Here is a 25,660-nt window from a genome sequence, read left to right on the forward strand (position 1 = left end):
CCTTGTTCCCCCTCCTCGCGTACAAACACATCCATCTCCTGCCCATTCAACTCCTCTCATCAACCAAACAAAAGTTCTTTTGTATCCTCCTCCCTTACATCTCAGCATGTCCTTCTCTGATACTGACGAAGGGATTCTCCCGCAGGACAGTCTGCGCAACGAGACCCCTCCTCCAGTCGAGACCGAGCCCGAACCCGAGCCCTATACGGCATTCACCACCATCGTCCGTCCGGCCCCAGGCGCGAAGTGCTGCAACACCAGCACACTCCTGCACCAGCCTCACACCTCTCTCTTTGTCACATCCGCTACTAAAGTCGCCGATGGCCTCACCGCCAGCTCCTTTGTCGCCTACACCATCAAGATTGGGGTATATACATACACGCTACTCATGCCGATATGCGTTAAGCTGCTCTCCGCACCTCTTGATTCACTAACTCTTATCCTTCTGCCTGCCCTTCTTCGCTGACAGGATAGCGAGGTCAAGAGACGTTACTCCGAATTTGAATCGCTGCGAAAGGTGCTCTGTAGAATCTATCCCACGTTGATTGTGCCGCCCATCCCAGAGAAGCATACCATTTGTAAGTGGTCTGGATGCTAGGGTTGTCCATCTGGTCTCTATTTTATAAAAACAGTATTCCTTGGAAGAAGCGCCCGGCTAAAGCACCGTACCGCCTTTTCATTATACCTATCATAGCAAATTACGCCAACTTACAGAACAAGAGCAAGGAGGATGCGCTGATGGTGGAGAAACGAAAGCGCATGCTGCAGAAGTTCCTGAACAGACTGGCCAAACATGAGATCCTGTCGTACGAACATGTTTTTCACAAGTTCTTAGAGGCCGAGGTGTCTTGGGTAAGTATCGTGCTGCATTCCCGTGTCCCTCCTATGCTACGGCTACAGGAAATAAATGGCTAACGTGAATTCAATTGATATTTTGTTCAATGCGATAGTCTGAGGCAATGCACTCTGCTCCAGTATCAACACTTCCAAAAAACCCGCTCAATGCAACCTTGACAGCCAGCTCGTCTACACTTTCGCTTTCGCGTTCGGCATCTATGCCTCCATCTCCTTCAGCACCCTCGGTGACTTCACCAGGACCAAACAGCCCTAGCCAGGCCATGGCACCACCGCCTCTGAGACAGCCAGACCCCCGATTTATCGATAGCGAGGTCTTCACCCAAAAGTTTTCCAACCAGCTCTCTGGAAGTATGGACCGCAGTCAGAAGAAGGTCCTCCGTAAGCTGAAAGGTATGGTCCATTTCATGGCAATGCACTACTTGACTGACCTAGAGGTTTAGTTTGCCATCAATTTTTTTTTTTTTGTTAACTAACATCTAATCTTACCTACGCTTCTTAGAACTTGCTGATGACAACTCTGAACTGGGCGCGACTCTAAATGGATTCAGCTTAAACGAGTCTGAGCACTCGCCGCTTGGGGTAGCCATCGAAAGAGTTGGCGAGGCTGCCGACTCTAGTTTCTTTGCCACGACTGATCTGGTGAGGATACTTTGCGTCCTCACGAGCTATTGCTGAAACAATGGGAAACGCAAACAATGACTAATCTCTCATCTCTCCCTCTACTGTCATGGTTAGATGCAAGCGTTGGAAATTAAAGTCAATGAACCCCTGCAAGAGTACATTCAATACGCCAACATCATCAAGACTATTCTCAAATTCAGGCACCAAAAGCACATTCAATCTGAAAGCACAGCCGATCAACTTGAAGCCAAGAGGAGCTCGCTGGAAAATCTCGAGAGAATGGAGACAGAGGCCAAGAGAATCGAGGACGCATTAAAACGTGAACGCTCTCTCACTTCGGGAAGCACCTCGGCCGCCGAAACTCCAGGTCGTAACGACGTATCGCATCAGCACAATCCTTCAGCTGACACTCACTCTGTCTCGGAGGAGGTCACATTCACCAACGAGCCCGAGTCGATCAGCACGGAGCCTCCAGAGAATGCAGAGTCTCATAACCCATACGCTCGCACGTCTTCTGTGAGCTCGAATGGCAATCAGGATCCAACCAATCCCTATGCACAGCTTCCTCCCGCTAATCCATACACTCATACCCACACCCCTCCCTCAAGCAACCCGAAGCGCAGAAGCACTCGCCTCAATGTGTTTAGTGCTCTCAGTCATACGATCCACGGCATCATTGATGTGGATCCTGAAGCCACTAGACGCAACAATATTGGAAAGACGCGTGACGCTATTGCTCAGGTAAGGCATTCAATCGGATCTCCATGAGTGCACTGGATTGTGTCTTCTCTCACAACTAATGCGTCCTGACTGTCTATTAATTTTGTCCGCAGCTGGAAGAGCAGCTGGAGACCACGAACGCAGATCTGGACAAAATCTCACGGGCAGTGCAGGGAGATTTGGATCGTTTCCAGCGTCAAAAGATCAAGGATATGAAAGAGATTCTGCTGGAGTATGCTAAAGCACATCAGAAGTGGTGCCAAAAGGTAACTTCATGACCCTCGGTTGCTCCGTGACCATCACTCCATACTGCTGTTATCCTGGACGTTAACACTTTTCAACTCGTTTATGGCGACTCTAGAACTTGGGATCATGGCAGGAGGCCAATGCAGTCGTCGAACAGATACCAGTTTAAAGCGAGTGTCGCATGTATAGCAACAAGGGTTTCCGAAGGAGTTTTGAGTGTTGATCCCGGTTTTGATAGCAGATGCAGCAATAATAAAGTCGTCGATATTGACAAATTCAACTTGAACGCATTTTTTTTTTCAAATTATTTTACTGTTCTCGCTCAAAGGGCTGATACGTCCTTCTTGTCCTCTGTCAGGTATTTCCTGCACGCGTTGTATTCCTTGTCTGAGCTCCAACCCTCGGCCTTGACAATCGTCATGACTATTTGTCCAGATTTGCAGCCGATCTTGACCAATGCCCTCCCCAGAAATAAACGTAATGCTCTTCCAGGTGGCGTAACCTTAGCTGAGGTAAGGGCCAGTTTCCGGATGATAGGTTCGAGCTCATCCTGTCCCTTGTATGGCTGTCCGTCCAAGCAGAAATAAATATTTGGCGAAAGCTGGACAACATTGGCAGCCATGGCCAATGTCTGGAGACCGAGCTGTTTGCAGATCTTGTTGAGACAGATCAGGTCTTGGCCACGATAGACAAGCAGATGTTGGTCTCCCAACATGGACGAGTTGACGGATCCAGGCCAGATGGCGAAAAGCTCAATGCTGGAGATCTCCACGATCAGAGCCAGGGGTTCGATATCTGCTGTGGGTTTGTAGAGTAGATCCTGCAACTGCGCTGACTGAATGAGTGCTCGGTTATGTTGTAGAATCTTTTCTTTGTTGCTATTATCGGCCATTGTGGTATCCTGGCCTTTCTGTCCGTCTGCTTTACTCGTATTGCTGCCGCTACCGATGCTAATGGGGTTACTAGGCCTGCCTTCGTTTCCTGAGAAAATTCCATGTGTCCTGGCAGTACTGGCCTCCTTGACGAATTCCCGCCATTCCTTGACGATGACATGTTTGACCTTGATGTTTTTCAGAATCATGGTCACCTCGGGTTTGATCCGGTCCTCTGGTCGGGTGGGGAATCCACTGTAGATGTATTCTGTCCCAAGCGACAGCTTTTGAACAAGATTATTGAGTTTGAAATATCTGGCCTCCTTGAGCAGGTTGCTGCGATGGATCTTGTCCCGGACATGGATTTCGTATCCCTGAAGATGGCTGAGGATGTCTTTGAAGAGCTCTGGAGACCGACAGAAGAAGGTCGGAGTGAGGTTACGGTCCGCGAAGGGCTCGAGAAGCGCAAAGAAATTGGGCGAGTCGTTAAGAATGGTTTCTCGAGCGACCTTGAAGAGCGTTCCGCTCACGTTTACGAACCTATGGGGTCAATTGAATTAAGCAAGATGTATTAACAATCATGAAAAAAGGGAGTCTTGAGTGGATGCACCAGGCAGAAGAGAAGGACTTACATGGTCTGGCGCAGGTTCTCGATGAGGCGATTCAACTTATAGAAATGTGCGTCCATCATGAGATTCTCGAGATGCACCTCGTCCCTGGCCGCAACGTAATATCCTTGCATGTGCTTCACGATATCGCGAAACACATCCGGATTGCGGTTGATATACATCATCTTTGTAGTACTCTCATCCCGATTCGGATTTGTAAAGACTGACAGGAGGCAATTGATACAGATACACGCGCGTGTCGTGCCACGAGAAAGAAAAAAACGGACAGCATTGTAAGAGATACACGAAATAAACGCGTCTGAGAAAAGGTACAATTGCGCCAGTACTTTGGGTACTTACTCTCGGAAAAGAAGTTGGGCGCGTCATATTGAATCGCTGACATGGTCAGGGGGAAATTCTCACCTGAGACGACGATAGTGTAGAATGACCGTGGGTCCGAGGTGGTCAGGGGCGGCAGTGGCCGCGGGGCTGCCGAAATCGACATTGATGGATATAAGGGAATAGGCCTTCTGGGGTCCACTTTACTCGGTATGCGGGGTCAACTGGACTCCTAAGGCTGGCTGCAATGTATTTCTAAATGTGTGTAAAGAACCGAGACAAGGTCAAATGGAATTGCGAGGATGGTGAGATGCAAAATGGGATGTGTGATGCCAGGGATGTTAGCTTCACTGGACCTACCCCTGTTAAAGTACCTGGGTGGCTTGATATGAAAGGTTCATCTAGAAAGCGCGTCTTTCAGGGTCCATGCAGCCTCTTCTCTCTTTGTTCCACAAAAGCACTTCCTCAGCATGGCTTTACCAGGAAACTTGCAGTCATCTCATTTCACAAGGAATGTAAGTGCCTTGATCTGGAAGAACGGGGGCCTATTTATAATGAAATCGCACATCATGGAACAGCAACTCATGGACCCAGACGAGCTATTTAATGGGTATCAGATCGACGGTCTGAACACACAGCAAATGCACACTGCCACAAATTCATGGAGCTCATCTGCGTTATTCCCACTCCGCCAAGTTTGATATGTCATGTCATTCCATCTAGCAGCTCCAGGGACTAGCCATTGTATTTGAACTTGCGTGTTTTTTTCATTTTCTTGCGGGCCTCTTCGTGGACCGATCAACCTGCATATCATCGAAAATTATGCCCTCAAGAAGATGACAGCGACTCTATGCTTGTTCATCATCCATATCCACTTTCACTTTATATATTGGTCCCTTTTCCTGACTCCTTGCATTTTTAACTTTTTTTTCTTCTCTGATAACACCCCATTACAATATCCTCTACGACACTCTTCATACCAACTAGCCTTTTGCATCCATTGCATGGCCCAATCTAATGCAATCGTCAGTATTGGAACGTATCTTCATTTTCATGTTTGTGCACCAGCGGGTCTTGTCTAAGGGAACGTTACTGATTGCCATATTCAATACCAAACTCTACAGAGTCGACATTTCTCATTGCCAAATAAAGTTGACCTCTTTGCATTGCCTTGGAGATCGCAGCAAAGAGCTCGTGATCCAAATTACTAGCACAGCATGCAGATAGACGCGTCTTCGTTTACTCGTTTGTATGTCATTGCCACTATAGAGTCACTCAAATAGATTGTTTGGAGCCATTCTTTATTGCATTGTCTGCTATTCCTACAATTCCTACAATTCCTATCGGCACCATCGGCTCAACTTGCTATCAGTCAACCTTGGTTGCAAAGGTTGTGCAGAGTACACCACGGGCAGGTTGCAAGTCATCGTACTCCGAAAAAAAAACCGCACAAGGCCCAAAGAGACCAAGTGGATAAAAAAAAGGGTTCAGAAACATTCTCAGGAACTCTTTTGTTTTTGCATGAAGAAAAGGCGAAGCTCCTTGGCCCGAAGGCACGACCTGAGGTGATGATAACCAGAGGGGAGTAGGGGAGTGGGGGAATTTGGTGCTCCCGGCCCAAATGCACTGCTAGGGTTAATAAACCCTCTGGGGAGCGGGTATAATCCACAGGTTGAAAACCTGGGATGGGTTGCCGAGGGCACGCAATCAGTGAGGGGTTACAGCCCCAGGATCGAAGTCAAAGCTCCTGGAACCTCTATATTGCCGAGGGCACGCAAGGGTGAAGAGATTCAGTCCCAAGGTCGAAGTCAAAACTCCTGGGACCTCTATATTGCCGAGGGCACGCAAAGGTGGAGAAATTTAGTCCCAGGATCGAAGTCAAAACTCCTAGGACCTCTATATTGCCGAGGGCACGCAAGGGTGAAGAGATTCAGTCCCAAGATCGAAGTCAAAACTCCTGGGACCTCTATATTTTCTATCTAGGGAGTGGTGGAGAGGTAGTGGCGGAATGGACTTCCTGACGAGAGTGCATGTGGAGGAGGGTTGCTGACGAGAGTGCGTATGGAGGAGGGCTGCTGACGAGAGTGAGCACAAGAGGTGGAAGTGAGGTGGAGGAGAGTGGGACTGGGTAAAGAACGAAAGGCGAGGTTGTGTCAGTGAAGAGAAGAGGTATGGGGTAGAGAGTGGAGAGTAGAAGGTGAAGAGCAAAGAAAAAAAACTTATATCATACGTACCTGGAAAGAGACTTGCCGTAGAGCGCGTGGGGAAGAGTGTGGGGAGGTGGAGAAGGTGGGGAAGGGGGAAGAGGGAACGTGTAAGAGGAAAGAAAGAGATAGAACAAAGTCGAACTTTAAATGTGCCGCGTGGTCGGTGGCTGAGTCGATAGCAAGGGGTCTACGGAGACCGGAGGGCTCATATGGCCGCTGGGAACTGGGGGGACGGACTACGGGGAACGAGACGGTAGTGAGCGTGTGCCTAGGAGTGAGCGAACAACGCGCACGGCTCATCAGAGAAAAAGGAATCTTCATTCAGCGCTGTTCACCATGAGCTCAACTTACATCAACATCGCCTTTGCCAGCGATGAGTATACTTTTGACAGCAAAAGTGTATGGTCGCGAACATGTTGCCACCAATTTCATGTTGAAGGTTGTTGAAGGTTGTTGAAGGTTGCTGATGTTCTGTTCGCGTGGTTTCTTAACAACCTTAAAAAAGGAGTGCCAACAAATAGCGCACCAACCACACGCGACTCAGCCCAAGCGAGCACTGCCATTAAAGTTTGCTGCATGGTTCATATTTACTGCAGCAGAGAAGAGGCGGCGGACGCAGCGCCACCATCCTATGAAAGGACAAGAACGTTGTCTCTATACTAATATCATCTCGACCAGTGCGTGCAAGCGATTGCAATTCGAAAAATCCGAGTCCTCGTGGAGAAGACAAGAATAAACGATAAGAACACAGTGAACATGAGGTCCACAAAGAGACATCCACTGCGGAAGAAATTCTTTTTTCTTCATCGGTATTGCCTTTGCCTGCAGCAATAGCAAAGAGACTTTCGTGCTGGCAGGGAGTGAGGAGGAAAGGAAACACTAAAATGGTTGGCGAGCCATTTCTGTGCGATAAAGACATGCTCAAACGCAGTAAACGAATATATTATGGATGAAAACAAATGAGTTGACCGCCTTTAATGTTCACTCAAATGGCCCCTGGGTCAACTCAAATGGCCCCTGGGTCAACTCAAATTGTGCCTGCGCCCAAAACTATAGACAGACTGGATCATCCATCCCATTTCGCCTTCCTACACTCCCATATTCCATTTATTCGCTTTCATAGGCACCATCAAGCTCAGCATCAGCCTGGTCTTCTTCGTCTAGGGTAAGTGTAGCTTCGTTGATGCATGCCTCCTTGAAGTGGTAGAACATGGTGCTGCTACGGTTTGATCCATATATTCGATGAAGGATAAAGCGCATGTCTCCTCTTTCAATCTCGCTGCGCAATGGCGTACGATCATAGCAGCCGAATAACATTTGTTGGGTCCCTTTACAAAGGGCTGTCTCAACCGCAGATAGTGCAACACTTCGCATGGCTGCATGAGGTGAGAGGTACAGAGATCGAGTAGGGGGGAAAGGCCGTTTGCGCCGTTTGTTTTGAGTGGGCCTTTTATTTTCATTTTTGTACGCTGTGTCATTTGAGTGGACATTATTATGGGTCAAAATGAGCTGACCTGAGTTGCCCGGTCAACTCAAACGTATACACCATAAACTATTACTGTGATCTAAATCATTGTGCGTAATATACTTGAACTGAGGATAACAGCTTATAAGTATGTTTGCTTATTTTCAAGTCTTGGTGGATGCACTACGGCATACCGGATTGGAGGGAGTGTGCCCCCTGCGGATGGCATCCCTTCAGAACTTGAAGATTCCCTTGGTGCCAGCACTCAACTCCTGGTATCTCTGACTCTCCTTCCATGCAGCATAGCTGGGGTGGCTATTGACAGTCTCATAAACCTTCCAGATGTTAGGAGTCTTCTCGGCCGAGAAGGGAGCCTCCTTTGCACCCGCGGGTCTCAACAGAAGGATGCGATCGACAAACACGGCAGTCTTCAGATCAGCGAGAGTGAAGGAATCGCCAACGTAGTGACCGTTCGATCCGTTCTTCTTGAGGTGCTCCTCGTGGATAGCGGCGATCTTCGAAATGGTCTCGTCATAGAACTTGTTGGCCTCCTCGACACGGTTCTCGGGGGCGGCATCGATGACCTTGGGCCTGAAGGCGAGCCAGACAGTATCGATGGAGGTGAAGTACTGCTCGACCTTGTGGTGCTCGTACTCGTTCTTTCCGTAGAGGTGGAACTTGTTAGAGAGGTAGCGCTCAATTGCCTGGGACTCTGCGAGCTCGAGAACGGTTCCATCGGAGGTGGTCTCGTACACGACAGGCAGGACGCCGAAAGGGGTGTGGGACTTTTGAGCGGGCCAGTCCTAAATACACGAGTTGCAATGACAAACGCGTTAGTAAAAGCCTTCAAGTGTGAGAAAAAAAAAATCTAATTTCGGATGACTTACGGCTGTTAGCTCCTCCCACTTGGCACCGGCAAAGGCAAGGAGGGCACGGATCAACTCACCGCGACCGTGGAGACCAAAGTAAAGGACCTTGAAGGTCGAATCTGAGGACTTGACAGCCTGGCTGAGGACATCACTGCTGGCATGAGTTGGGACAGGAAGAGAGACGACCATTGTGAGGGGGATTCTGTTGTGTTAGAGCTGTGCTGCTGAGGAGGGCTTTTAGTTGGTAAGCTTCTGTGGATTGATAATGAGAAGAGTGGTGGGAAAAAGAGGGTAAGCGAGCACCCTTTATAATTTTCTAAGTCCATCCTTATGACCTTGGTCCTCAGTCAATTGTAGGCACTATACTGTATATGTACATGCCCGTGTCGTCAACTAGCGTGATATAATTCTTTCGAACCACACCACAATGGGGTTTTGGTCCAAAAACTCTATTTTTGTCTGCACTGCGCATTTTACACCCAGGCCCAATTACTTCCTGCTCTTCCCAAGACGCCGTGCTTATTAATTCAAACTGATGTACGCCTTTTTTCGACCCCTGATGTCCGCATCTCTTCAGCGCACGCGTCCGATGGAGTCCAAGTGAACCGCGTGCCAAATGGTCCAGGTTTATTCACGTCGAAAGCCACCACTCTGTTGGTAGCCTCCCCTTTCACTATGACACGGTTTCAAGCGGATTCAATTGCGCAATCAGGAAGGGGAGCGGAGGAGGAGGGGAGGGGAGGGGGGAGCTAAGGAGCCATCGCCATTAACACAACGGGTTTGAGCCGTGTAACATATAGATTTTATTTTTCAAAGCCAGAGATCCCGTTTATCGCACGCAATTTCTGCATATCGTTCCTTGACTCATTGTCTCTGTCTCTTCTCCTCCGTCACTTTACTTGCGGTAGGCCTTCAACTCCTCATCATTCCATGACAAGGACTTTCCACTGAGCGATTTGGGTGCCTTGACAGCCAAAGCAGCAATGACGTATCCAGGCTCATCGGGGTGGAGCAATGACTTGGACGAATGCAGCTCCAAGAACTTTGAGTGCTCTGTAGGGGTCATCTTATCACCACCTAATGCAGATTGGTAAATTCGTAGGCTGATTAGTTGTTTTCACTTTTAGGTCTTCAATGCCCTCCCTCGATTTACAAAATGATCCCTTACCTTGGCTACGAATAACGCCCTGCATTTCAGTGTCGACAACTCCGGGGCGAACCGAGATCGAGGTCAGCTCAGACTCCTCCTTGGCAAGTGTTTCACCAAACATCTTCAGCGCTGCCTTCGACCTACATATTGCATGAGGAAGTGGGAATGCCAATGTATGAATTGATCTGTAATCCCATGTGAAAGCATGCAGGGGAGAAAAATCATTATGTCTTTTCAACTTACGAGCAGTAAGCTCCCCATCCGTGGTAAGCGCTGTTGGCGGCGCCAGAGCTGACGAAAACAACACGGCCCTTGGACTCGCGCAGGGCAGGGAGGGCGTGCTGGACTAAGGTAAGGATCGAGAAGAAGTTGATATCGAAAGCCCTGCACGTTGTTGCAGTTGAATAAAGAAACAGTGAGCGGAGTGAACGATATTAACTGCAGTCGGCAAATAATGCAATATTGAGTAAGCAGGCAATTGACATACTGTTTCCAATCCTCAACAGATGTGCTGGCGATAGATCCCAAAGGCTCGAGAACTCTACAAAGGGTTATTGGTTGCAAATGTGAGCGGACACACACAGTTTGGTGCAATTTGTCGATCAGATCTGGGTCCGCCCGAGATACAGCGAAAACACTGTAACATACCCAGCGTTAAGGACAAGGCCATCGATACGTCCACTCCAAGACTTTTTGGCCAAAGAGATGAGCTCCTTGGTTGTGGACTCGGCGGTGACATCGCCAACGATGAATTTGAAGCGGTCTTTGAGCTTAAGATCTTCCTCGATGTGCTTCGACAGCTGTTCAAGGGCGTCCTTGGAGCGGGCAACACCAACGATGTTGGCGCCGAGGTTCTGGATCGCGAGCAAGGCGATGCTCTTGCCGATACCGCGCGAGACTCCAGTGACGATGAGAGTAGGATTGGTCATGGTGTCTAAGTGATGAATGGAAGATGAGAAATGAAATTCGCACGCGAAGCAGCTCTTCAAAGCATACATGCAGAATCACGTCACTTTGTTCTCACGGTATTCTTGCACACAAAACATGTAACTTGACTTCTGTATTGGGCCAGGTCAAACTGACCCTCTCGGGACACTTCTCTAGGGCCATGCCGCAACCGCACTCGAACAGTGTATGGATTACCCTATGCCCACGAAATCAAACAGCTCAAACGTCCACTCCAAGCATCCGACGTGGATAAACACTGACGTTTACGAGAGGCAAAGGCAGCGATCCAGGAACTAGTCGAGGACCCAATCCAACGATGATTAATCCGCTGTTCGAGACAGTCTCCAAGGTCCCTGTCGCGCAACAGTTCGAGCACTAGGAGGCGATACAGGCCAAGTTAACTGCGGTCTGATCAGTCCAGGTTCCTCTCACTGTGGCCGCAAGAGGAAGACGCAAACTCAATACCAAGAGAGACAGGAGTCAGTTCGAGTGTGTTGAAGAAATGCTGGCGCCAGCCTGACCAACCGAATCCAATGGCAAGTCTATGAATTTAATTCTCTGTCTACGCGAGGCCTCCATCATAAAAACAAAGATTTTTCTGTATGTACGGTATGGTCGGTATCAACATCTTTTGTCTTGTCGATGGAGAGTTCACCTCGAAGGCCTTTCCAGCCTCGGTCCCATCAGCGGAAACCATCAGCCACTTGAAAGAGCTCATCAGACGGTTGCAACGAGAGGGAAACCTAAAGCTGTCGACAGTAGCTTGACGCGTCCTAAATAGCATCGCATCACATCTTTTTTTAAATCTTTATCAACCGGTTTAACGGCGTGCCGTATTAAATGAGCATTGTCCGCGAGTGTCGACGGTATTCACATATTTAGTTATTGCCTATATAGTCCAATAACGTGTTCTCACGATACGGTAGTCACCAGCGGATCGATTGGCTAAAAGCGCACAGCACACCGCGTCTACACTGCATTCATCCATTTCAGACTGATACAAATGAGTCCCACAGGGAAACAGAGGGAGACAGTTTGTAGATCGTATGGGAGTGATGATAAGTTTATTGTACAATCTCAGTGAACAATTGCAGCCGCCTATTACAGTCATCCGTTGCAGCCGTTTGTCGAGCCCTTCATGCCTTTACTGTCTTTTGTTTCTTGGCAGGAGGTTTGCTGTCCTTGCCTGCCTTTCCTGTTGCTGCTTTTGACGACGTCGGTGGTGTTGATAACGGTGTTGCCTTGGCCACCTTCTTGTCAATGTCTGCCACAACCTTGTCAACCTTCTTCTTTACCTCCTTGTCCGCCTGCTTGACGATCTTCTCCGTCTTCTTCTCTGCCTTCTTCAAAGTCTGTTCGACCTTCTTCTCTGTCTTCTTCACAGCCTGCTCGGCCTCCTTCTTATCCTGCTTTAGGGCTGTCGATCCTGCAGCAGCCATCTTCTTTTCCCATTGTCGCTTCTTCTTCTCCTTAAGTTTTTGCTTCTGAGTCGCCTTGCGTTCCTCTTTCTTCTTGAGCGACTTTTCTCTCTTCTTCTGGTTCTTGATCTTCAATTTTTCGATATCCTCCTTGGACCGCTCATCCCTCAACGCCTTCTTGTACAACCGCAGATTCGTCTTGTGTTCGTGACCCTTGAGATGGACCTGGACCATGGTCTCGTTCTTGAGGATCTTCTTGGGACAGATCTTGCAGCGGAAATGGGTATCCCCCTCTTCCTCCTGATCTGCTGTGTCTTCATCTCCCTCTTCGCCATCCTCGTCTGATGAGCCCTCTTCTTGATTATCGTCGGCGCTGTCCGAACCGTCTTTCTTGACCTCGCCCTTCTTGCTCTTTTCGTATTTCTGGATATATGCCTCGAGCTCCTCATCCTCCTCGCTATCGAGATCATCATCATCGTCGTCATCCTTGTTCTTGATGCGCTCGTCGTCTGAGGAGTCGTCCGAGTCTGAGTCCGAACCAGAGTCTGAGAACTGGGCCAGAGCCTCCATTTGTGCCAGGTCATCCTCACCCGTGGGCATAACCTCGGTGTAAATGGCGTTCCTGGCCAGTTCGCGGTGCGCGCGCTTCAGCATGGTGGAGTATGAGGTCGGCGGTTAAGGAGGGGTATGGTTGAGTCTAGGCAGAGGTGAAGGTGTTTCTTTTCTTTTCTTTTCTTTTTTTTTTGTTGTCTACAAATGCTTGGGAGTGGCTTGCTAAAGTGGATGGCAGTCCTTTTTTTGTTCCCCCTCCACAGCTACACCGCACGTCCTTTCCATCACTTTCCAAAAACTCCTTTTCTACACAGCTTGCATCCCTCGACACACCACCCCTTCAGGACACTCTAGACCAGGATGGGCGACTACGAGAGTGCAGGAGGCTCCCTCAAGTTCAAGGGCGGCGGAGGAATTACCAAGAAGTACGCATCCCATTTCTGCTCTTGAGCTTTTTCCATCGACCTGGGACCAAGCGGACTGTTTTTGAAAACTTTCAAAGTATCGTCTTATTCAGAGGCATTGACTGACTAAAGTGCCGTCCTTCATTTGTATCGACATAGGAAAAAGAAAAAGACCGATCCTGCAAAAGTCAGGGCAGCATTGGACACCAAAGAAGCCAGTCCGAGTACTTCCAAACCCATTAAGGTCATTGAGAAGACAGCAGCAGAGCTCAAGTTTGAAGAAGTACAACGGAAACGCGTACGTTCTTTTCTACATCGATACATCGATAAACCGGTTCTCTTTTTCATGGTTACTGCTAGATCAATTTTCGATATCGCTCACATCCCACTTTGCTTCAAACTCTTGTTTCTTCTTCACCGGGATATGTTAGCAAGAGGAAAAGGTTCTCAAGTCCGCAATGAAGTCTCACAAGGAGAAGGTCGCTGTAAGTCGTTGTTCCTTACAGGACATTACATGACGAGTCCCACTGATATTCGTAGTCAATGTGAAGACGACCTTCTTACCAATCTGTTGCCCTTCTGTAATCGATTCACTATTAGGAACTGAACCGGAAACTGGAGGAAATGACCGAGCATTACGATATCCCCAAGGTCGGACCGGGATAATACTTGCAGCATCGTCAATCCAAAATAAAGGCAGCATTGTCCAGCAAACAATGGGAAGGCACATTCAAGCAACGGGAAGTGTATTGTGTTACACACATCGACTCGACTCATTGTCGCTCTCGATTTGATCTCATTTATCAGATATGTGGACCGAAACTGCATCCAGACCAAAAAGCGCAGGCGGAAGCATGATCAAATCAAAAACATATAAACAGCGTATTGATTGTGCAATTGCGCATTTTTTATAAGAATATATTTACATGGGCGAAGGACAAAGTGAAAATTTAGGCTGAAAGATTGCGAGCAAGATTAGAACGAACGCAATTGGGTGAGAGGACAAAGGAGGTGCCCGCAAATTAGAACAAGACCGCCAGACGCGCGCTAGAGTCTTAAGCCATGACGCCGCTTCCTGATTGCTGGTTGTTTACGATGCCGATGTGGAAGAGGTAGCGTTTTCGTCAGCATCGCGCTGTTCACCATAATCCTCCGCCTCTTCACTGGTGTTGGATCCACCGTTCTGAAGACGACTGAATGTCTCGGCATCGATCACCTATTGGGGTTTGATCGAGTTGACTTAGTTCTAATGCAAATGAGAGGTACCACGATGCTGCGGCAGAATATGGGAGGTGGGCGAACTTTCAACTGGTTCTTGCCTGGGGCATCAATGAACGTGTAGTTATGACTGACTGATCGCGTGAGAGTTGAGAGCGATAATGCAAAAATTACATCCAACCCAACGCTATATTGGAATTCATGCGAAGAGGATGCTTTTGCCGTGTGGGAAAAAAAAAAGAAACTAAACTAAAAATGCGCTGGAGTAATTGCAACGGTCTCTTTCTTCAGCAATAAACCACGGTGACTTACAGTGATCTTGTTCTCAGGAGGAGATATGGCCATGTTGCTATCGCCGATTCCACGGCGAACGAAGAAAAAAAGGGCAAAGCAGAAAGGAAACGTCGGAGTATTAGTATGACAAGCATAGCAATGTAGAAGGGATTAGAGTTGCGTTTCACTGACTGCTTCGCAGAGAAAAAAGACAGGGAAATGAAAAAAGAGAGCGTTTCCTGTCACGTCGTTTCTATGGTCGTGTGGATTGCCACTATTCGGAGTGCTCTGGGAACACAAAGAGATGCCCTTCCAGCAACTGCGGTGGCGTCAAGAACCATAGACGACTAGAGCTCTCTTGTCTCTTTATCGTTTTATACCTCAAAGCGGAGGATTGCTCCTGTCTATCGAGCTCGCATCCTAGGACGCCCCAGTTGCGATGTCCGGCTCCTGCCTTCTTTGGGATAGCCCTGGGATCAGCGCCGTTTCTGATACGAGGAAAGCGAACAGTAGACAGACATAAGAAGTCAGTATGTTTCGTTGGGGGTACTTGGTTTGAATCGTGTAGAAATGCAGGAGTCAAAGGGCCTGGTCTCTGCCCTTTACCTCGAGACGTGGCGGTCGCGCTGGGCAACGGCAGGATCTTTGTAGTCGCCAGTGCGGGTGCGAGTCATTGTGCTTAGTTCTTTATAAAGAGTGTGTTGATGTAGTAGAGATTCCGTGTATGGAGTGGCTGAGTGACAAGAAGGAAGACGAGTGGAAGAAAGAGAGGACGGAAGAAAGGAAGAGAGAAAGGAAGAGGTCGACAAAATAAAAGAAATAAAAGAAACAAGAGACACCCCGTCGCGTGAGTGGTGAGGGCCATTCTGTGGGCATGTTTCTGCCTCTCCACTTCCTAGAGGCTTTGTGCGCCCTGTTTCTCCCTGCAGCTGAAACCATACACTTTAGGGCCATATCTATAGTCCAGCTCTTTAGCTTGGCTAGATGACACTTGTCTATCTGTTAGCATCGCTCATAGTATAGAAGATATGCCTCGCTTGCCAAGACTTCTTGAAGCGTTGCTGGCCGCACATGCGTGTCGCCGCAATAAATCCATTGTCTCGCGTCCTGTTCCTCCTTCGACTCCGTGTCTATCGTCGAGGGTTTCTCTGCTTCCGTAGATGGCCTAGAAGGTTGCTTGCTTGTCTCAGAGACGACCGCCGGAGGTACACCCGCCTTCTTGGCCTGCTCTCCTTTCTTCTTTCCACCCTTCTTTTGGTTATTTTGGGCCAAAAGAACTGCCAATGGAATGTCTGGTAAATCGATGCCATGGGAAGCAACTGTAGATAGGGATGCAGACGACGTCTTGTCCTTGTCTGTAGCCGGTGGAGGAACTTCGACCTTCGATGAAAGGACATAATTGGTATAGTGTCCTGTACCGAGGGAGCCTTGGTGCACAGTAGCGCCGTACAACCTGTACTTGGTCGTGTCCTTCACACCCTCTTTGTCATTCTCGGCCTCCTTTCCCACTCCTTCACCACTAGCGTCCAAAATCTCCTTCTCGAGTATGCAGTAGGGAGCCATGTCAAGTTCGACCGGAATATCGACCCGGTCCTCGATCTTCCGCATCATCCCAAATCTTGAAGTACTCTGCTCGAATCGTTTCAAGTGCAAGATCAAGGTCGGAGGCAGGCTCGAGATCAAATACCTCTTGTACGCTCTGCGCATAATGTACGACGGCTCTCGAGTGGGCTGATCATTATCCGAAATCGACTTGGCCTCATTTGATGCTTGACGGTTCAGGTCTGGTCCATTCGTGCTCTCTTTGTTGCCTTCCTCTTCGTCCGTGGGCTCGACCTTAGTCTCTTCGATAGAACCCTCCATTTCTGTCTGCTGCTTCTCTGTAGGTGTAGCGTTATCTTGCGCTGAATGTCCGTAGGATTTCACCAGCTTGTAGCAGTTCTCACACGCAAACTTGTTTTCACCATCGAGACAGTCGACGTTTGTGAACTGGCCGAGAGAGCGCTCAATTGAGAGTGCATCAGAACCAGACTGGAGGGATACGTTCTTGAGCAGCTTCTCAACATGCTGTAGATGCGCATCAGATCCCTGATCGGCCTTGGAGATACTATATTTGTCATCTCCAGGGCCCGGTGTAGAGATGTCAAAACCAGCAGCCCTGGATCTGGCACGGAGCAAATCCTTCAAACTTCCGCCTCCCACCTCCTCGGATGCGCCTTTAACGGGAAGAGATAGGTCAAAGTAGTCTTCGTATGCATAAGAACACTACATGAAGCCAACGGTAATAAAATTGTGCATCATGTTAGTCGGTCCCACATTCTTCACCTACAAACGAAATCGATATGTTTCACCCTACACTTACCTTCTTGCATGAATGGCAAACGATGACACTGACCAACTTCCCAGAAAAACAGCTGTCGATGAATGGGACATATTTTGGTGGCGCACCGTTGTGTTCACTGTTGGTGGCAACAGATCCTTTGATGGACGAGGCTGTGCCATTTTCGCCCGCCACAGTCTTTTTGATAAGATCAATCTCCTCCTGCCGGATGCCATCGAATAAGTATCGCATGAGCTCCTGACTATCCTGTTCTCTAAAGCCCCGAAAGACTTTCCATTTCTTTGCAATCTGGGTGAACAAATCTCGAGGCGCGACGATCCCGCCCTGCTGCTTCCACATGGTGAACAGAAAGTCCTTGAACGTCGTTGTCAAAGGGCCGAGGCCAGTGTCTGTTCTGGCTGATAAAGAGATCGGTGGTTCTGAACGACCTTTCTCGGAGAGAATGGTTTTGAGCGATCTCGTTTCCACCAGCACCTGCATAACCGAGTTGAAGAAACAGGTGTTGCCGAGATTTTGTAGGCCTGGCGTAAAAACCTTGATCTTGGTGTTGGTAGGGCTTGCGGCAGCTCCCTTGAATTTTTTAGCCAGCGCAACAGATGCCGCTAATAGAGCATGTGAAATCGTAGAGGTGGGGTGTTTAGTGAAGGGCTCTCTTGGACACGGCCCCAAATATCCATGTCGTACCTAACATGTAACTAACATCTCATCTTGACCTGTCTAGCCTGGAGGATTCTTGCAAGAACGGACTGGCATTCTTGCGCGACAGGATTCTTATTCTTGGATGTCATGAGCTGGTCGTCACAATCGTAGCACCTTCAAGTGAGCAACGCATAGAACGTGTTAGTTCCGGGCCTCCTGCTATCATAAAAGGAATCAGCAGTTCCTGTAATCTTACCAGCAGTCCAAGGACGCGAGATTAATAGCCAAAGGATGACCGTCTCTCTTTCCGTCGCGATGAGCGAGTGCATGTTTCTTGTGCGCTCTCCCGCAGTTGATTTCGCCACACGACAGACACATCCATAGTGCATCTGGAGGCAAACTCTCAGGCATGGTATCATTGATCGCCAATGCGGCCAAGGTGGTGTCGAATCCCTGCGTTAGCCTTTTGATTCTGCTGCGGTCTACAACACAGCCTTGGCAATGGTCCCAATCCTTGTTCTGAGCGACCAATCGTCGAAACTGGGCTGGTTTGATAGCATCCTTGATATGCTGGCATTTCTCAATTCCTTCCCCGAACTGAGCGTCGTTGATAGTATTAAGTAAAAGTACATCGCTGTCGTCTGTCGATTGCTGTCGCTGTTGCTCCTGTTGTTCCTGTTGCTGCTGCTCTGTGTCCTCTTCTCTTTGTATGGATGACTGGAGTGATGCTTCAATGGCTCCCGAAAGAATAAATTCTTCCACGGTGGCGATCTCCGCGTTCTCGGCACTCTTTGCGGAGTCTGAAATGACCTCTGCTAGGATTGCCTCGTCTATTGAGGTGGGGCAGTTGATGGCCAAGTGCATGGGCCAGGAGCCGCAGAGGGGGGAATGTCAAATTGGTGGCGTAAAAATGCCCTGGCCAGCATGAACAACGAACAACGATGACAAGGGGATGCCATGGCATTCCCTGCTTACCGGCGGCGAAATCACCTTGACTGGGACCTCGACCGCCTGTGCCTGGTCTCTTGTTTTTGCGTTTATCCGACTTTTTCTTCTTTCCTGCCATTCTTTTAAGCTGTCCGGGATTGAGAGAACACTGGTGGGGTTGAATGGGTGATTCATTGGTCTTTTCAACCACACACGCATATGGCACCACTGACAAACGTGACCTCAACGCCCGGTTACGCGTCCCTTAGTGGCGTTCTTGCGTAACCCTTGGAGGATCCCCCATAAAACCTTGTCTGTCCATTCGAGGACAAGTCCTATTTTTGAAAAGTCAATCAATTTTTTTGATATGTAAAGTAATCGGCAAAGTATGATAGCTGTCGGCGGAATATCAGGGGCCTACTGCATTCCCATGCAGAATGACCATAAAGTGATCAAATGAATGAGCCATGATCATCAATTCGTACAAAGTGCCAATGGCAGCGAAAAAGGAAAAACCTTTATTGACAATAAAGACATGGTCCACGGGGGTAATGGAGTTGGATGAGAAGGACTCTTCTCCGAAGGCCACCTACAAGGCCAGGTCGTCGTCATCATGCATGATCGGTCTGCCATAGTCCATACTTGACTTGCGGTCGCGTCGCTGAGTCTTGGATGGGATAAACAAGACAAACGGAAGGTCACGCTTGCGGGGCGGAGGGGTCGTTGGTCTCTGAGGTGGTGGTTCCATGATGTTCGACGTTGTTGGTTGGACTGCATAAGTTCCTGATGCTATGTGAGATGCTGCGAATGTAGGGGTGACAGGCGCCACAGCAGCCGGCGTGCTTGTTGGGGAGGAGATCAGGGGTGTGGATGCCGACGGCGACCATGCCACAGGCGTAGACGTTGAGCGTGGGGTTGCTGGTGACGAGAGGTCTGCGCCGACGGGGAACGTTGAGCGCGGTGTGGCTGGGGAGGACACAAGTGTAGCGGTGGCCTTCTTAGTATACAAAGCCATGTGGGCCTATGCGGTACAGCCACAATGTTAGCCATCGCTCTTGAACATATGAATACCATGCAGCCATCTTGAAGAAAGTACGTACCCGAAAGCCGAGCAGCACCTCAAATGATCGGGAGCTCAGAAAAGCATCTAACTTGATGTATCCAGATGGCAGCCACACCTTCTCTTGAGTGGATCGACCAGCACCAATGATGTCGCCGTATCGTCGCAGAGTGTAAAAATCAATGGACAGGGCACGAGTTTCCGCGATGATAGGATGCCATTGTGCGACGTCAAGCCCCTTCTCCTCCAGGGCCAGGAGGATGGCGGTATTCAGGCGAACACTTTTTCCCTGCTGAACCTGGCAGACGTGGTCGCTAACTTCGGGCTTACACTCAAACACGCAAATTTCGTCCGCCCAGGACTTGTCGACAAAGACCCTAATTGTCATGTCCACTTTTCTGGAGCTTGTACTGGTCGCCATCTTACCGCCAAACACGCTTTCGGTCAAAGAGCGAGACTCCCGTGATGCCCTGCTGCCTAGCTCGCCACTATGTATAACGATTAAATAAATACATAAAGATGTTGGACAATAAGCTGCATGATCGTTTTCTGAATGCGACTGAACTTGTCATCAAGTCTACTTACGGAATGCCGCGTAGGCCAGACTGGGCAAATAGCGTGTTCAAGACGTCGCTCCACGCGCTGACAAACACATGCTCCGATAAAGGCGCGGCAAAGATGTCATTCTCTAGCCAGTGCAGGACTTGCGAGACAATCTTGAGTACCAAGTACTTTTCTTTGGCCGCTCGTGTAGGATGCGGACCTAAGCACTGTAACAGCGACTCGTAAACAAATCTCTGGAGAGATTCGACAGACATGGCTGCAGGGTGTCAGGGTCCGGATACAGTGCTTTTTGCAGATCGGCGCGCAAGTTATCAGTAGTCTTGGAATGGTATGATAAGCACGCCATACGAGACTGTTCCTCCACGAGCGGAGAGAGGGTGAATTGCTGGCCGACAGGAGATAGCGTGTTGATGATTCCACTGACCAGCGCACTAGGCGCATGTTGACAGGGACATAGTGTTAACACATTTACGATGCTTGATGGCTAGGCGAACGAGGCAAAAGCTGAGCGCGTGAGAGGCTGAGTGACTTACAAGACAGGTTTCTTTCTGGTAACATCACCAGGTTCTTGCAAAAGCTGAAGCGCCGCACGGAACATCTCGTTGTACGTTGGAGACAGTCCTGACGGCAAGGCTGGCAACGGAGGATCCTGGCCCTGCGTCTATAATGAATGACCCATATAATAGCATCCGAGGACTCATGGGAGATGCCAACTGTGCCAAAGGTTAGACTTGATGAGCCACTCGTACCTTTTTGAAGATGAAGTCAACAAGCTCGTAAAAAGGGGATGCACGTGCACGGGCAGTATGAGGATCGAGCACTATCACGGAACAAGAGGAAAATATGAGTAGATGGTAGCGGGACAAAAAAGTGAGTATTTCAAGGCATGGGGCTCAAGGCCAGAGCACAAACCTAGGTTGTCTCCGTCTTCATCGTCGTCAAGGTCTTCGTCTAGTTGACAGGGAATAGAAGCTGTTGAGAAGGCTGTCCGACGGCGCAGAAAACGCACAGCCAGTGGAGAAATAACAATCAAATACCTGGCGATCGTTCAATGTTCTGTATGCTGCCTGTCGCCGTAGGTGTCGCCGTAGATATGGTTGTAGGTATCGCCGTAGATGTGGCCATAGGTGTCGTCGTAGACGTCACTGTTGATGCCTCTGTCAGGTATACAAGTATTCATAAAATGGGGTTTCGCTGGGTAACGACATGCGCATGACGAGCGTGCTGAAATTGCAGCATACCAGCATCGAATCGTTCCTCGACTTGCTTTGTGTGCATGCGTGATGCGGCTAACTCTTGCCGTGATACGTTGGCAAGGAGTGTATAGTCGTGCTCTCTCTAGAAACAAATACCGAAGATAAGATAGTCTTATATCTGCACATAGCATAAGCGGCTCATATGATGAATCGACCAACCTCTTGCAGTTCTTTATCAACGATTTTCTCGAGCTCCGCTAGCTTATACTTGCGAAGTGTCCCATACAATTGACGCTTTTCCAATGACGAGTGCTGTCGAAGGTAGCTCAAGGCTCCCCACCAAGCTTTAATGATGCGATCCCTTTCGTGAATATCCGGAAACCGTTTCATGAATGACGCCAGCGAGATATCGCGGACGGCTGAGTCCTCGAAGTATTCTTTCAAGCCAAGTAACATCGCGCGTTCAGAGACCTAAGAGCATGGAATATCTGGCACTGTTAGTATGTTGTGTCGTGCATCGCATCTCTACGAGTAATCTTATACTAAGGGGTCGATGTGGATGATTTGACCAAATGAAGGCACGTTGTCGTTTAACACCAGAAGCAACGCTACCGGTACCCGACGCATTTCACCACCATGCTTCTTGTCATGGGAAGATGGTGGTTAAGCTCTAAGAGCAATACGTGGGCCAGCTTCACACATCCACGAACCGTTTGGAAATGGCGCGAGGGTGTGCATAACCATTCACAAGATTGTTCCCAAATGTCTGACCAAGAGAGATGGGAGTCCCGTCCAGTCAAATCGTGTGAGCAAGGTATGCAAGGGAAAGAGATGGAACGCGATTTTTTATACTAAGGGGTCGATGTGGATGATTTGACCAAGTGAAGGCACGTTGTCGTTTAACACCAGAAGCAACGCTACCGGTACCCGACGCATTTCACCACCATGCTTCTTGTCATGGGAAGATGGTGGCTAAGCTCTAAGAGCAATACGTGGGCCAGCTTCACACATCCACGAACCGTTTGGAATGGCGCGAGGGTGTACATAACCATTCACAAGATTGTTCCCAAATGTCTGACCAAGAGAGATGGGAGTCCCGTCCAGTCAAATCGTGTGAGCAAGGTATGCAAGGGAAAAAGATGGAACGCGATTTTTCGATCCCCCATGAAAATACTTAACTTTGATTAGGTGCCAAGGGAAGTGATCGTGATCAATGTTTGGTGTAAGTCGCTGTGGTTTGCGATGTGATGGCAAGGAGCGACGTGTATGAACGAATGCCAAGACAGCGAGGCAAAGAGGTAATGAAATTGGCGCAAGAAATAGTGGCAGCAGATAGTACAAATGTGCGCGATCAGCACTGTGATGTGTGTGGCCGGACACACGAAAACTAGTCTTGACTATGGAATGATAGACTAAAACTCTTTGGCCATTTTCTTGTTGAGTCCTCTTGACTGATTCGATACAGAAGAGGCCCTTTTGCGGCTTCGGGGGGAGTGCTGCGGCTGCTGCTGGTAGTCATGGATGTGCTGCTGCTGGCGCTGCTGGCGTCGATCGTGGAGGAGCTGGAGCTCGTCGCCGCCATGCTCGTGTCTTCCTCCCAGGGGCACCCGCCGTCTGCCGTCCTGGGCTGTAGTAAAGAGGTCTCTTCTGGTCCTCTTGATACCCTCGGACGATCTTGGACATATTCTCCGCGGCCATGACGTCCCTGTGGTGATACCTCTTGCAGTGGATACAGTAAAATTGGCGGATGTTCACCTGGGCCACAAAGTTTTCGCAATCGGGGCACTTTTTCGAAGTGTAGTATTCGTTTAGTCCAACTACGATATAGCCCAACGACTGCGCCTTGATAAAAATAAAAGAATAAACGTGTTATCACCATGTGCAGATATCAAACGTTAGAACTCTTTGCGATGGTGGCAAACGGCATACGTACCAGCGAGATAAAGTATACCAAATGAAGAATGGAACGATGACAGGCGCCCGATGCTCTTGAATCGTCCAAGACCCACTCCGATCAACACTGGATTTGCAGGGTTCCGATGTCGGCCGATGCTTCCGCCTAAGATACCGAGCAGACTCGCTGCAATGGCCTGGTATTCCGCTTGCTTGGCCCTCCCCATGTCCAAAGCATGCTTCTTGAATCGATTCTTGTTCCCGTTGTAAAACTCGGAAAGCCGCTCCTCGACCTTCTCCTTAACGTAATCAAAGAGATTGGCTCCTGGACCTCGGAGGAGTGGATGTCGGGATTCGATATGGGCAATCGATTCTTTCTGCTTGTCGAGAGTCGCTTCCTTTTCTCCTTCTAGCCACCTCCTGTGCCGGAACACTGATTGGAGTACCGCCTTTTGGTTGACGGCGAGGTTATAGTGAGCATCTGGATCTTCCGGTAGATATGCATATGCACCCACCACAAACGCTTGTCCAGCATCGAGCGTGAGGATCTTGATATCGTGAGGGTCGACCTCGGGCCACAACCGTGCAACATCCTCCTTGGTCTGGATAACATGCCGAATTTCCTGCCCACCCCTCCGACCGTGGACGTGATCCGTGGTGGCAGGCGATCCGCCGGCAGTCTCCTGTACCGCACACATTGCAGTTCCCTCAACTTGAAGCCGAGCAGATACAGTCCAAAACCATCCGTCAGCAGCGAGCCCCTTGAAATATATCCTTTCTCGGCATATTCTCCTGGCTGGAATCCGGGCTCCTCCAACTTTTGCAAGCGGCTCCTGAGAGCATCGAGAGACCACAACTTGATCGCAGCTCGATAACCAGCCTTTCCTTTCTGGCGACTCGTCAAATTTTGTGGATCGATATCGGCGACAAAGTGTTTGAACAAGAAACCTGGCTCCTTTGCGCCTATCCACCATTGTATCCCTTGTATAGTAGCGAAGCCTCCATCTTTGGACACCAGTTCCACAAGCCTCTCCTTCAGCTTTCCTCCACTCTTGAAGTAAAACCCAGCCAACTCCCTCTCGGTAAATCCGATGTAGGGTTGCTTCGACGTAGTCATGGGCGCAATCCTTCGGGGGTTCTGGGTCAATTTGTTCAGCGCGACGTAGTTTTCAACTGCTGATATATCACCCCGAATCTGAATTTCCTCGTTGGATCTCTTCAGCAGCCCCTTGCTCGCCCTCTTCTTCAGTTACAATTAAAAGAATTAGCGATACATGTATTAGGATTCTTAAACATCTGCGTTGATGGCATGGCACCTCAACTCTTACCGTCTTGTGTAGATCACAAGTTCCCTTCTTATACATCCTTTTTAGCTCGGCTTTCAACTGTCCGACTACAGATCGCACCAGGTTCGTGGGAGTAAATGGCAGAGTTTTGTTTATCTCTGACCGAGTCCGCGGTGGAGTGTATAGATCAAGACCTTCAAGACGAGAGATGAACGCATCGGCCTTGATCCCGATACCAACAGATTTCGGGAAGTTGCCGGAGTACAGGTGTGTTAAAAGGCTCGAAAGGAACTGCCGCTGCTCCTTGTCATTCTTGCCTGATCCTTCCAGATCTGTGTCGTCCTCATCGCCATCCTCCTCCTCGTCATCGTCCTCCTCCACAACGCCAACAATCTCGTCCTCGTCGTCGTCATCCTCCATAGTATCATCGGCGTCATCCTTGACATTCTTCATACTGACTCTCGGACAGAAAATATCCAAAAACTTCCGATCCTCGGCATCCAAGCTTTCAAGTCCTTTCTTGACCAAGTGTTCAATGTACTCCCCGATCAACCTCTGGCCCTGGCGCTTGATGCGTGCCGCTTCGCTCGAGGCCTTCTGATGGATAGCCATCACCTCTTGTTGCAGACCGTCTTGATTCGGAAGTGCGCGCTTGACACTGCTATTCTGGCCACTGAGGACGTTGGACTTTTTAATAAACGCGACGACACCTTTGCGCTTCCTAGAAGGCCGTATACATGACGCGCAATGAAAGCTCGTTCGATCGAAGGAAGCACAATTTATTCACAGTTATATTTCTACAAATGAACACCTCTACTTGGTACTGGAAGGCGAAATGAATACGACGCGAGAAGTAGAGTAATTAACGGTATGTCATCTAAAGATGAAGTTGTAGCTGAGTGAGGGGACGACGTAGAAGTTGAATGGGGTGCTGTTAACACGAGCAGAGATGGTACAGATTGTCTTCAACGTGCCATGACTTATGC

The 25,660-nt window shown here is 49.0% G+C and overlaps 12 protein-coding genes across 12 annotated transcripts; 2 read left to right on the forward strand and 10 right to left on the reverse strand.

Annotated features, from left to right (window-relative positions):
* The first annotated feature begins 7 nt into the window (after positions 1-7).
* Positions 8-2,731, forward strand: BC939DRAFT_451365 (uncharacterized protein). Its single transcript, XM_051555659.1, has 8 exons — positions 8-367; positions 470-578; positions 695-852; positions 951-1,248; positions 1,358-1,497; positions 1,594-2,220; positions 2,313-2,465; positions 2,561-2,731. The coding sequence occupies exons 1-8, from the start codon at positions 107-109 to the stop codon at positions 2,612-2,614; spliced, it is 1,800 nt and encodes a 599-aa protein (XP_051412256.1). The 5' UTR covers positions 8-106; the 3' UTR covers positions 2,615-2,731.
* Positions 2,732-2,767: 36 nt separating this feature from the next.
* BC939DRAFT_503136 (uncharacterized protein) lies at positions 2,768-4,430 on the reverse strand (the record flags this gene model as incomplete). The annotated part of the gene is made up of 3 exons (XM_051560370.1): positions 2,768-3,857; positions 3,950-4,148; positions 4,286-4,430. 3 exons carry the CDS (start codon positions 4,428-4,430, stop codon positions 2,768-2,770), a joined length of 1,434 nt encoding a protein of 477 aa, XP_051412257.1.
* Positions 4,431-6,100: 1,670 nt separating this feature from the next.
* BC939DRAFT_159754 (uncharacterized protein) lies at positions 6,101-6,920 on the reverse strand. The gene is made up of 3 exons (XM_051550276.1): positions 6,823-6,920; positions 6,499-6,739; positions 6,101-6,388 (listed from the first exon to the last, which is right to left on the reverse strand). Exons 1-3 carry the CDS (start codon positions 6,828-6,830, stop codon positions 6,161-6,163), a joined length of 477 nt encoding a protein of 158 aa, XP_051412258.1. The 5' UTR covers positions 6,831-6,920; the 3' UTR covers positions 6,101-6,160.
* A 917-nt stretch (positions 6,921-7,837) lies between these two features.
* On the reverse strand, positions 7,838-9,143 carry BC939DRAFT_451372 (glutathione S-transferase). The gene is made up of 2 exons (XM_051555660.1): positions 8,824-9,143; positions 7,838-8,739 (listed from the first exon to the last, which is right to left on the reverse strand). The coding sequence occupies exons 1-2, from the start codon at positions 8,992-8,994 to the stop codon at positions 8,170-8,172; spliced, it is 741 nt and encodes a 246-aa protein (XP_051412259.1). The 5' UTR covers positions 8,995-9,143; the 3' UTR covers positions 7,838-8,169.
* A 557-nt stretch (positions 9,144-9,700) lies between these two features.
* BC939DRAFT_397177 (uncharacterized protein) lies at positions 9,701-10,884 on the reverse strand (the record flags this gene model as incomplete). Its single annotated transcript, XM_051552336.1, has 5 exons — positions 9,701-9,882; positions 9,974-10,095; positions 10,199-10,339; positions 10,443-10,496; positions 10,604-10,884. 5 exons carry the CDS (start codon positions 10,882-10,884, stop codon positions 9,701-9,703), a joined length of 780 nt encoding a protein of 259 aa, XP_051412260.1.
* Positions 10,885-11,945: 1,061 nt separating this feature from the next.
* On the reverse strand, positions 11,946-13,034 carry BC939DRAFT_451378 (uncharacterized protein). Its single transcript, XM_051555661.1, has one exon. It carries the CDS (start codon positions 12,973-12,975, stop codon positions 12,040-12,042), a length of 936 nt encoding a protein of 311 aa, XP_051412261.1. The 5' UTR covers positions 12,976-13,034; the 3' UTR covers positions 11,946-12,039.
* A 116-nt stretch (positions 13,035-13,150) lies between these two features.
* On the forward strand, positions 13,151-14,175 carry BC939DRAFT_451382 (uncharacterized protein). The gene is made up of 4 exons (XM_051555662.1): positions 13,151-13,298; positions 13,437-13,575; positions 13,709-13,762; positions 13,878-14,175. Exons 1-4 carry the CDS (start codon positions 13,234-13,236, stop codon positions 13,941-13,943), a joined length of 324 nt encoding a protein of 107 aa, XP_051412262.1. The 5' UTR covers positions 13,151-13,233; the 3' UTR covers positions 13,944-14,175.
* BC939DRAFT_451387 (uncharacterized protein) lies at positions 14,176-15,570 on the reverse strand. Its single transcript, XM_051555663.1, has 4 exons — positions 15,375-15,570; positions 15,149-15,256; positions 14,808-14,844; positions 14,176-14,493 (listed from the first exon to the last, which is right to left on the reverse strand). The coding sequence occupies exons 1-4, from the start codon at positions 15,440-15,442 to the stop codon at positions 14,368-14,370; spliced, it is 339 nt and encodes a 112-aa protein (XP_051412263.1). The 5' UTR covers positions 15,443-15,570; the 3' UTR covers positions 14,176-14,367.
* A 36-nt stretch (positions 15,571-15,606) lies between these two features.
* Positions 15,607-18,996, reverse strand: BC939DRAFT_160341 (uncharacterized protein). Its single transcript, XM_051550282.1, has 5 exons — positions 18,724-18,996; positions 18,005-18,578; positions 17,810-17,922; positions 17,131-17,711; positions 15,607-17,033 (listed from the first exon to the last, which is right to left on the reverse strand). The coding sequence occupies exons 1-5, from the start codon at positions 18,812-18,814 to the stop codon at positions 15,771-15,773; spliced, it is 2,622 nt and encodes an 873-aa protein (XP_051412264.1). The 5' UTR covers positions 18,815-18,996; the 3' UTR covers positions 15,607-15,770.
* A 126-nt stretch (positions 18,997-19,122) lies between these two features.
* BC939DRAFT_160279 (uncharacterized protein) lies at positions 19,123-20,986 on the reverse strand. The gene is made up of 3 exons (XM_051550281.1): positions 20,321-20,986; positions 19,776-20,223; positions 19,123-19,669 (listed from the first exon to the last, which is right to left on the reverse strand). The coding sequence occupies exons 1-3, from the start codon at positions 20,551-20,553 to the stop codon at positions 19,265-19,267; spliced, it is 1,086 nt and encodes a 361-aa protein (XP_051412265.1). The 5' UTR covers positions 20,554-20,986; the 3' UTR covers positions 19,123-19,264.
* Positions 20,987-22,627: 1,641 nt separating this feature from the next.
* On the reverse strand, positions 22,628-24,467 carry BC939DRAFT_160227 (uncharacterized protein). The gene is made up of 2 exons (XM_051550280.1): positions 23,429-24,467; positions 22,628-23,337 (listed from the first exon to the last, which is right to left on the reverse strand). The coding sequence occupies exons 1-2, from the start codon at positions 24,360-24,362 to the stop codon at positions 22,883-22,885; spliced, it is 1,389 nt and encodes a 462-aa protein (XP_051412266.1). The 5' UTR covers positions 24,363-24,467; the 3' UTR covers positions 22,628-22,882.
* On the reverse strand, positions 24,468-25,385 carry BC939DRAFT_160226 (uncharacterized protein). The gene has a single exon (XM_051550279.1). The coding sequence runs from the start codon at positions 25,284-25,286 to the stop codon at positions 24,573-24,575; it is 714 nt and encodes a 237-aa protein (XP_051412267.1). The 5' UTR covers positions 25,287-25,385; the 3' UTR covers positions 24,468-24,572.
* Positions 25,386-25,660: the final 275 nt, after the last annotated feature.

This window comes from Gamsiella multidivaricata (assembly GCF_025024155.1).
Source record: "Gamsiella multidivaricata strain RSA 2152 chromosome Unknown BC939scaffold_32, whole genome shotgun sequence".
In the NCBI taxonomy this organism is placed as follows: Eukaryota; Fungi; Mortierellomycota; class Mortierellomycetes; order Mortierellales; family Mortierellaceae; genus Gamsiella; species Gamsiella multidivaricata.

Bases quoted from the DNA above. Each gene is read 5' to 3' on its own strand.
- BC939DRAFT_451365 (XM_051555659.1), top strand. From the start codon at position 107: ATGTCCTTCTCTGATACTGACGAAGGGATTCTCCCGCAGGACAGTCTG. The intron at 853-950 runs GTAAGTATCGTG...TCAATGCGATAG, and splicing joins TAGAGGCCGAGGTGTCTTGG to TCTGAGGCAATGCACTCTGC. The intron at 2,466-2,560 runs GTAACTTCATGA...TGGCGACTCTAG, and splicing joins ATCAGAAGTGGTGCCAAAAG to AACTTGGGATCATGGCAGGA.
- BC939DRAFT_159754 (XM_051550276.1), bottom strand. The intron at 6,389-6,498 runs GTACGTATGATA...TTCTTTACCCAG, and splicing joins TACGGCAAGTCTCTTTCCAG to TCCCACTCTCCTCCACCTCA.
- BC939DRAFT_451372 (XM_051555660.1), bottom strand. From the start codon at position 8,994: ATGGTCGTCTCTCTTCCTGTCCCAACTCATGCCAGCAGTGATGTCCTC. The intron at 8,740-8,823 runs GTAAGTCATCCG...TCGTGTATTTAG, and splicing joins AGTGGGAGGAGCTAACAGCC to GACTGGCCCGCTCAAAAGTC.
- BC939DRAFT_451378 (XM_051555661.1), bottom strand. From the start codon at position 12,975: ATGCTGAAGCGCGCGCACCGCGAACTGGCCAGGAACGCCATTTACACC.
- BC939DRAFT_451382 (XM_051555662.1), top strand. From the start codon at position 13,234: ATGGGCGACTACGAGAGTGCAGGAGGCTCCCTCAAGTTCAAGGGCGGC. The intron at 13,299-13,436 runs GTACGCATCCCA...GTATCGACATAG, and splicing joins GGCGGAGGAATTACCAAGAA to GAAAAAGAAAAAGACCGATC. The intron at 13,576-13,708 runs GTACGTTCTTTT...GGGATATGTTAG, and splicing joins AAGAAGTACAACGGAAACGC to CAAGAGGAAAAGGTTCTCAA.
- BC939DRAFT_451387 (XM_051555663.1), bottom strand. From the start codon at position 15,442: ATGACTCGCACCCGCACTGGCGACTACAAAGATCCTGCCGTTGCCCAG. The intron at 14,845-15,148 runs GTATAAAACGAT...AATCGGCGATAG, and splicing joins GAGCAATCCTCCGCTTTGAG to CAACATGGCCATATCTCCTC. The intron at 14,494-14,807 runs GTAAGTCACCGT...AAACCCCAATAG, and splicing joins CTCCTGAGAACAAGATCACT to GTGATCGATGCCGAGACATT.
- BC939DRAFT_160341 (XM_051550282.1), bottom strand. From the start codon at position 18,814: ATGGCAGGAAAGAAGAAAAAGTCGGATAAACGCAAAAACAAGAGACCA. The intron at 17,923-18,004 runs GTAAGATTACAG...GCTCACTTGAAG, and splicing joins CTCGCGTCCTTGGACTGCTG to GTGCTACGATTGTGACGACC. The intron at 17,034-17,130 runs GTAAGTGTAGGG...GGCTTCATGTAG, and splicing joins TTTGCCATTCATGCAAGAAG to TGTTCTTATGCATACGAAGA.
- BC939DRAFT_160279 (XM_051550281.1), bottom strand. From the start codon at position 20,553: ATGTCTGTCGAATCTCTCCAGAGATTTGTTTACGAGTCGCTGTTACAG. The intron at 20,224-20,320 runs GTAAGTAGACTT...CGTTATACATAG, and splicing joins TCTGGCCTACGCGGCATTCC to TGGCGAGCTAGGCAGCAGGG. The intron at 19,670-19,775 runs GTACGTACTTTC...TATACTAAGAAG, and splicing joins AGGTGCTGCTCGGCTTTCGG to GCCACCGCTACACTTGTGTC.
- BC939DRAFT_160227 (XM_051550280.1), bottom strand. From the start codon at position 24,362: ATGGTGGATAGGCGCAAAGGAGCCAGGTTTCTTGTTCAAACACTTTGT. The intron at 23,338-23,428 runs GTACGTATGCCG...ATTTTTATCAAG, and splicing joins TGGTATACTTTATCTCGCTG to GCGCAGTCGTTGGGCTATAT.
- BC939DRAFT_160226 (XM_051550279.1), bottom strand. From the start codon at position 25,286: ATGGCTATCCATCAGAAGGCCTCGAGCGAAGCGGCACGCATCAAGCGC.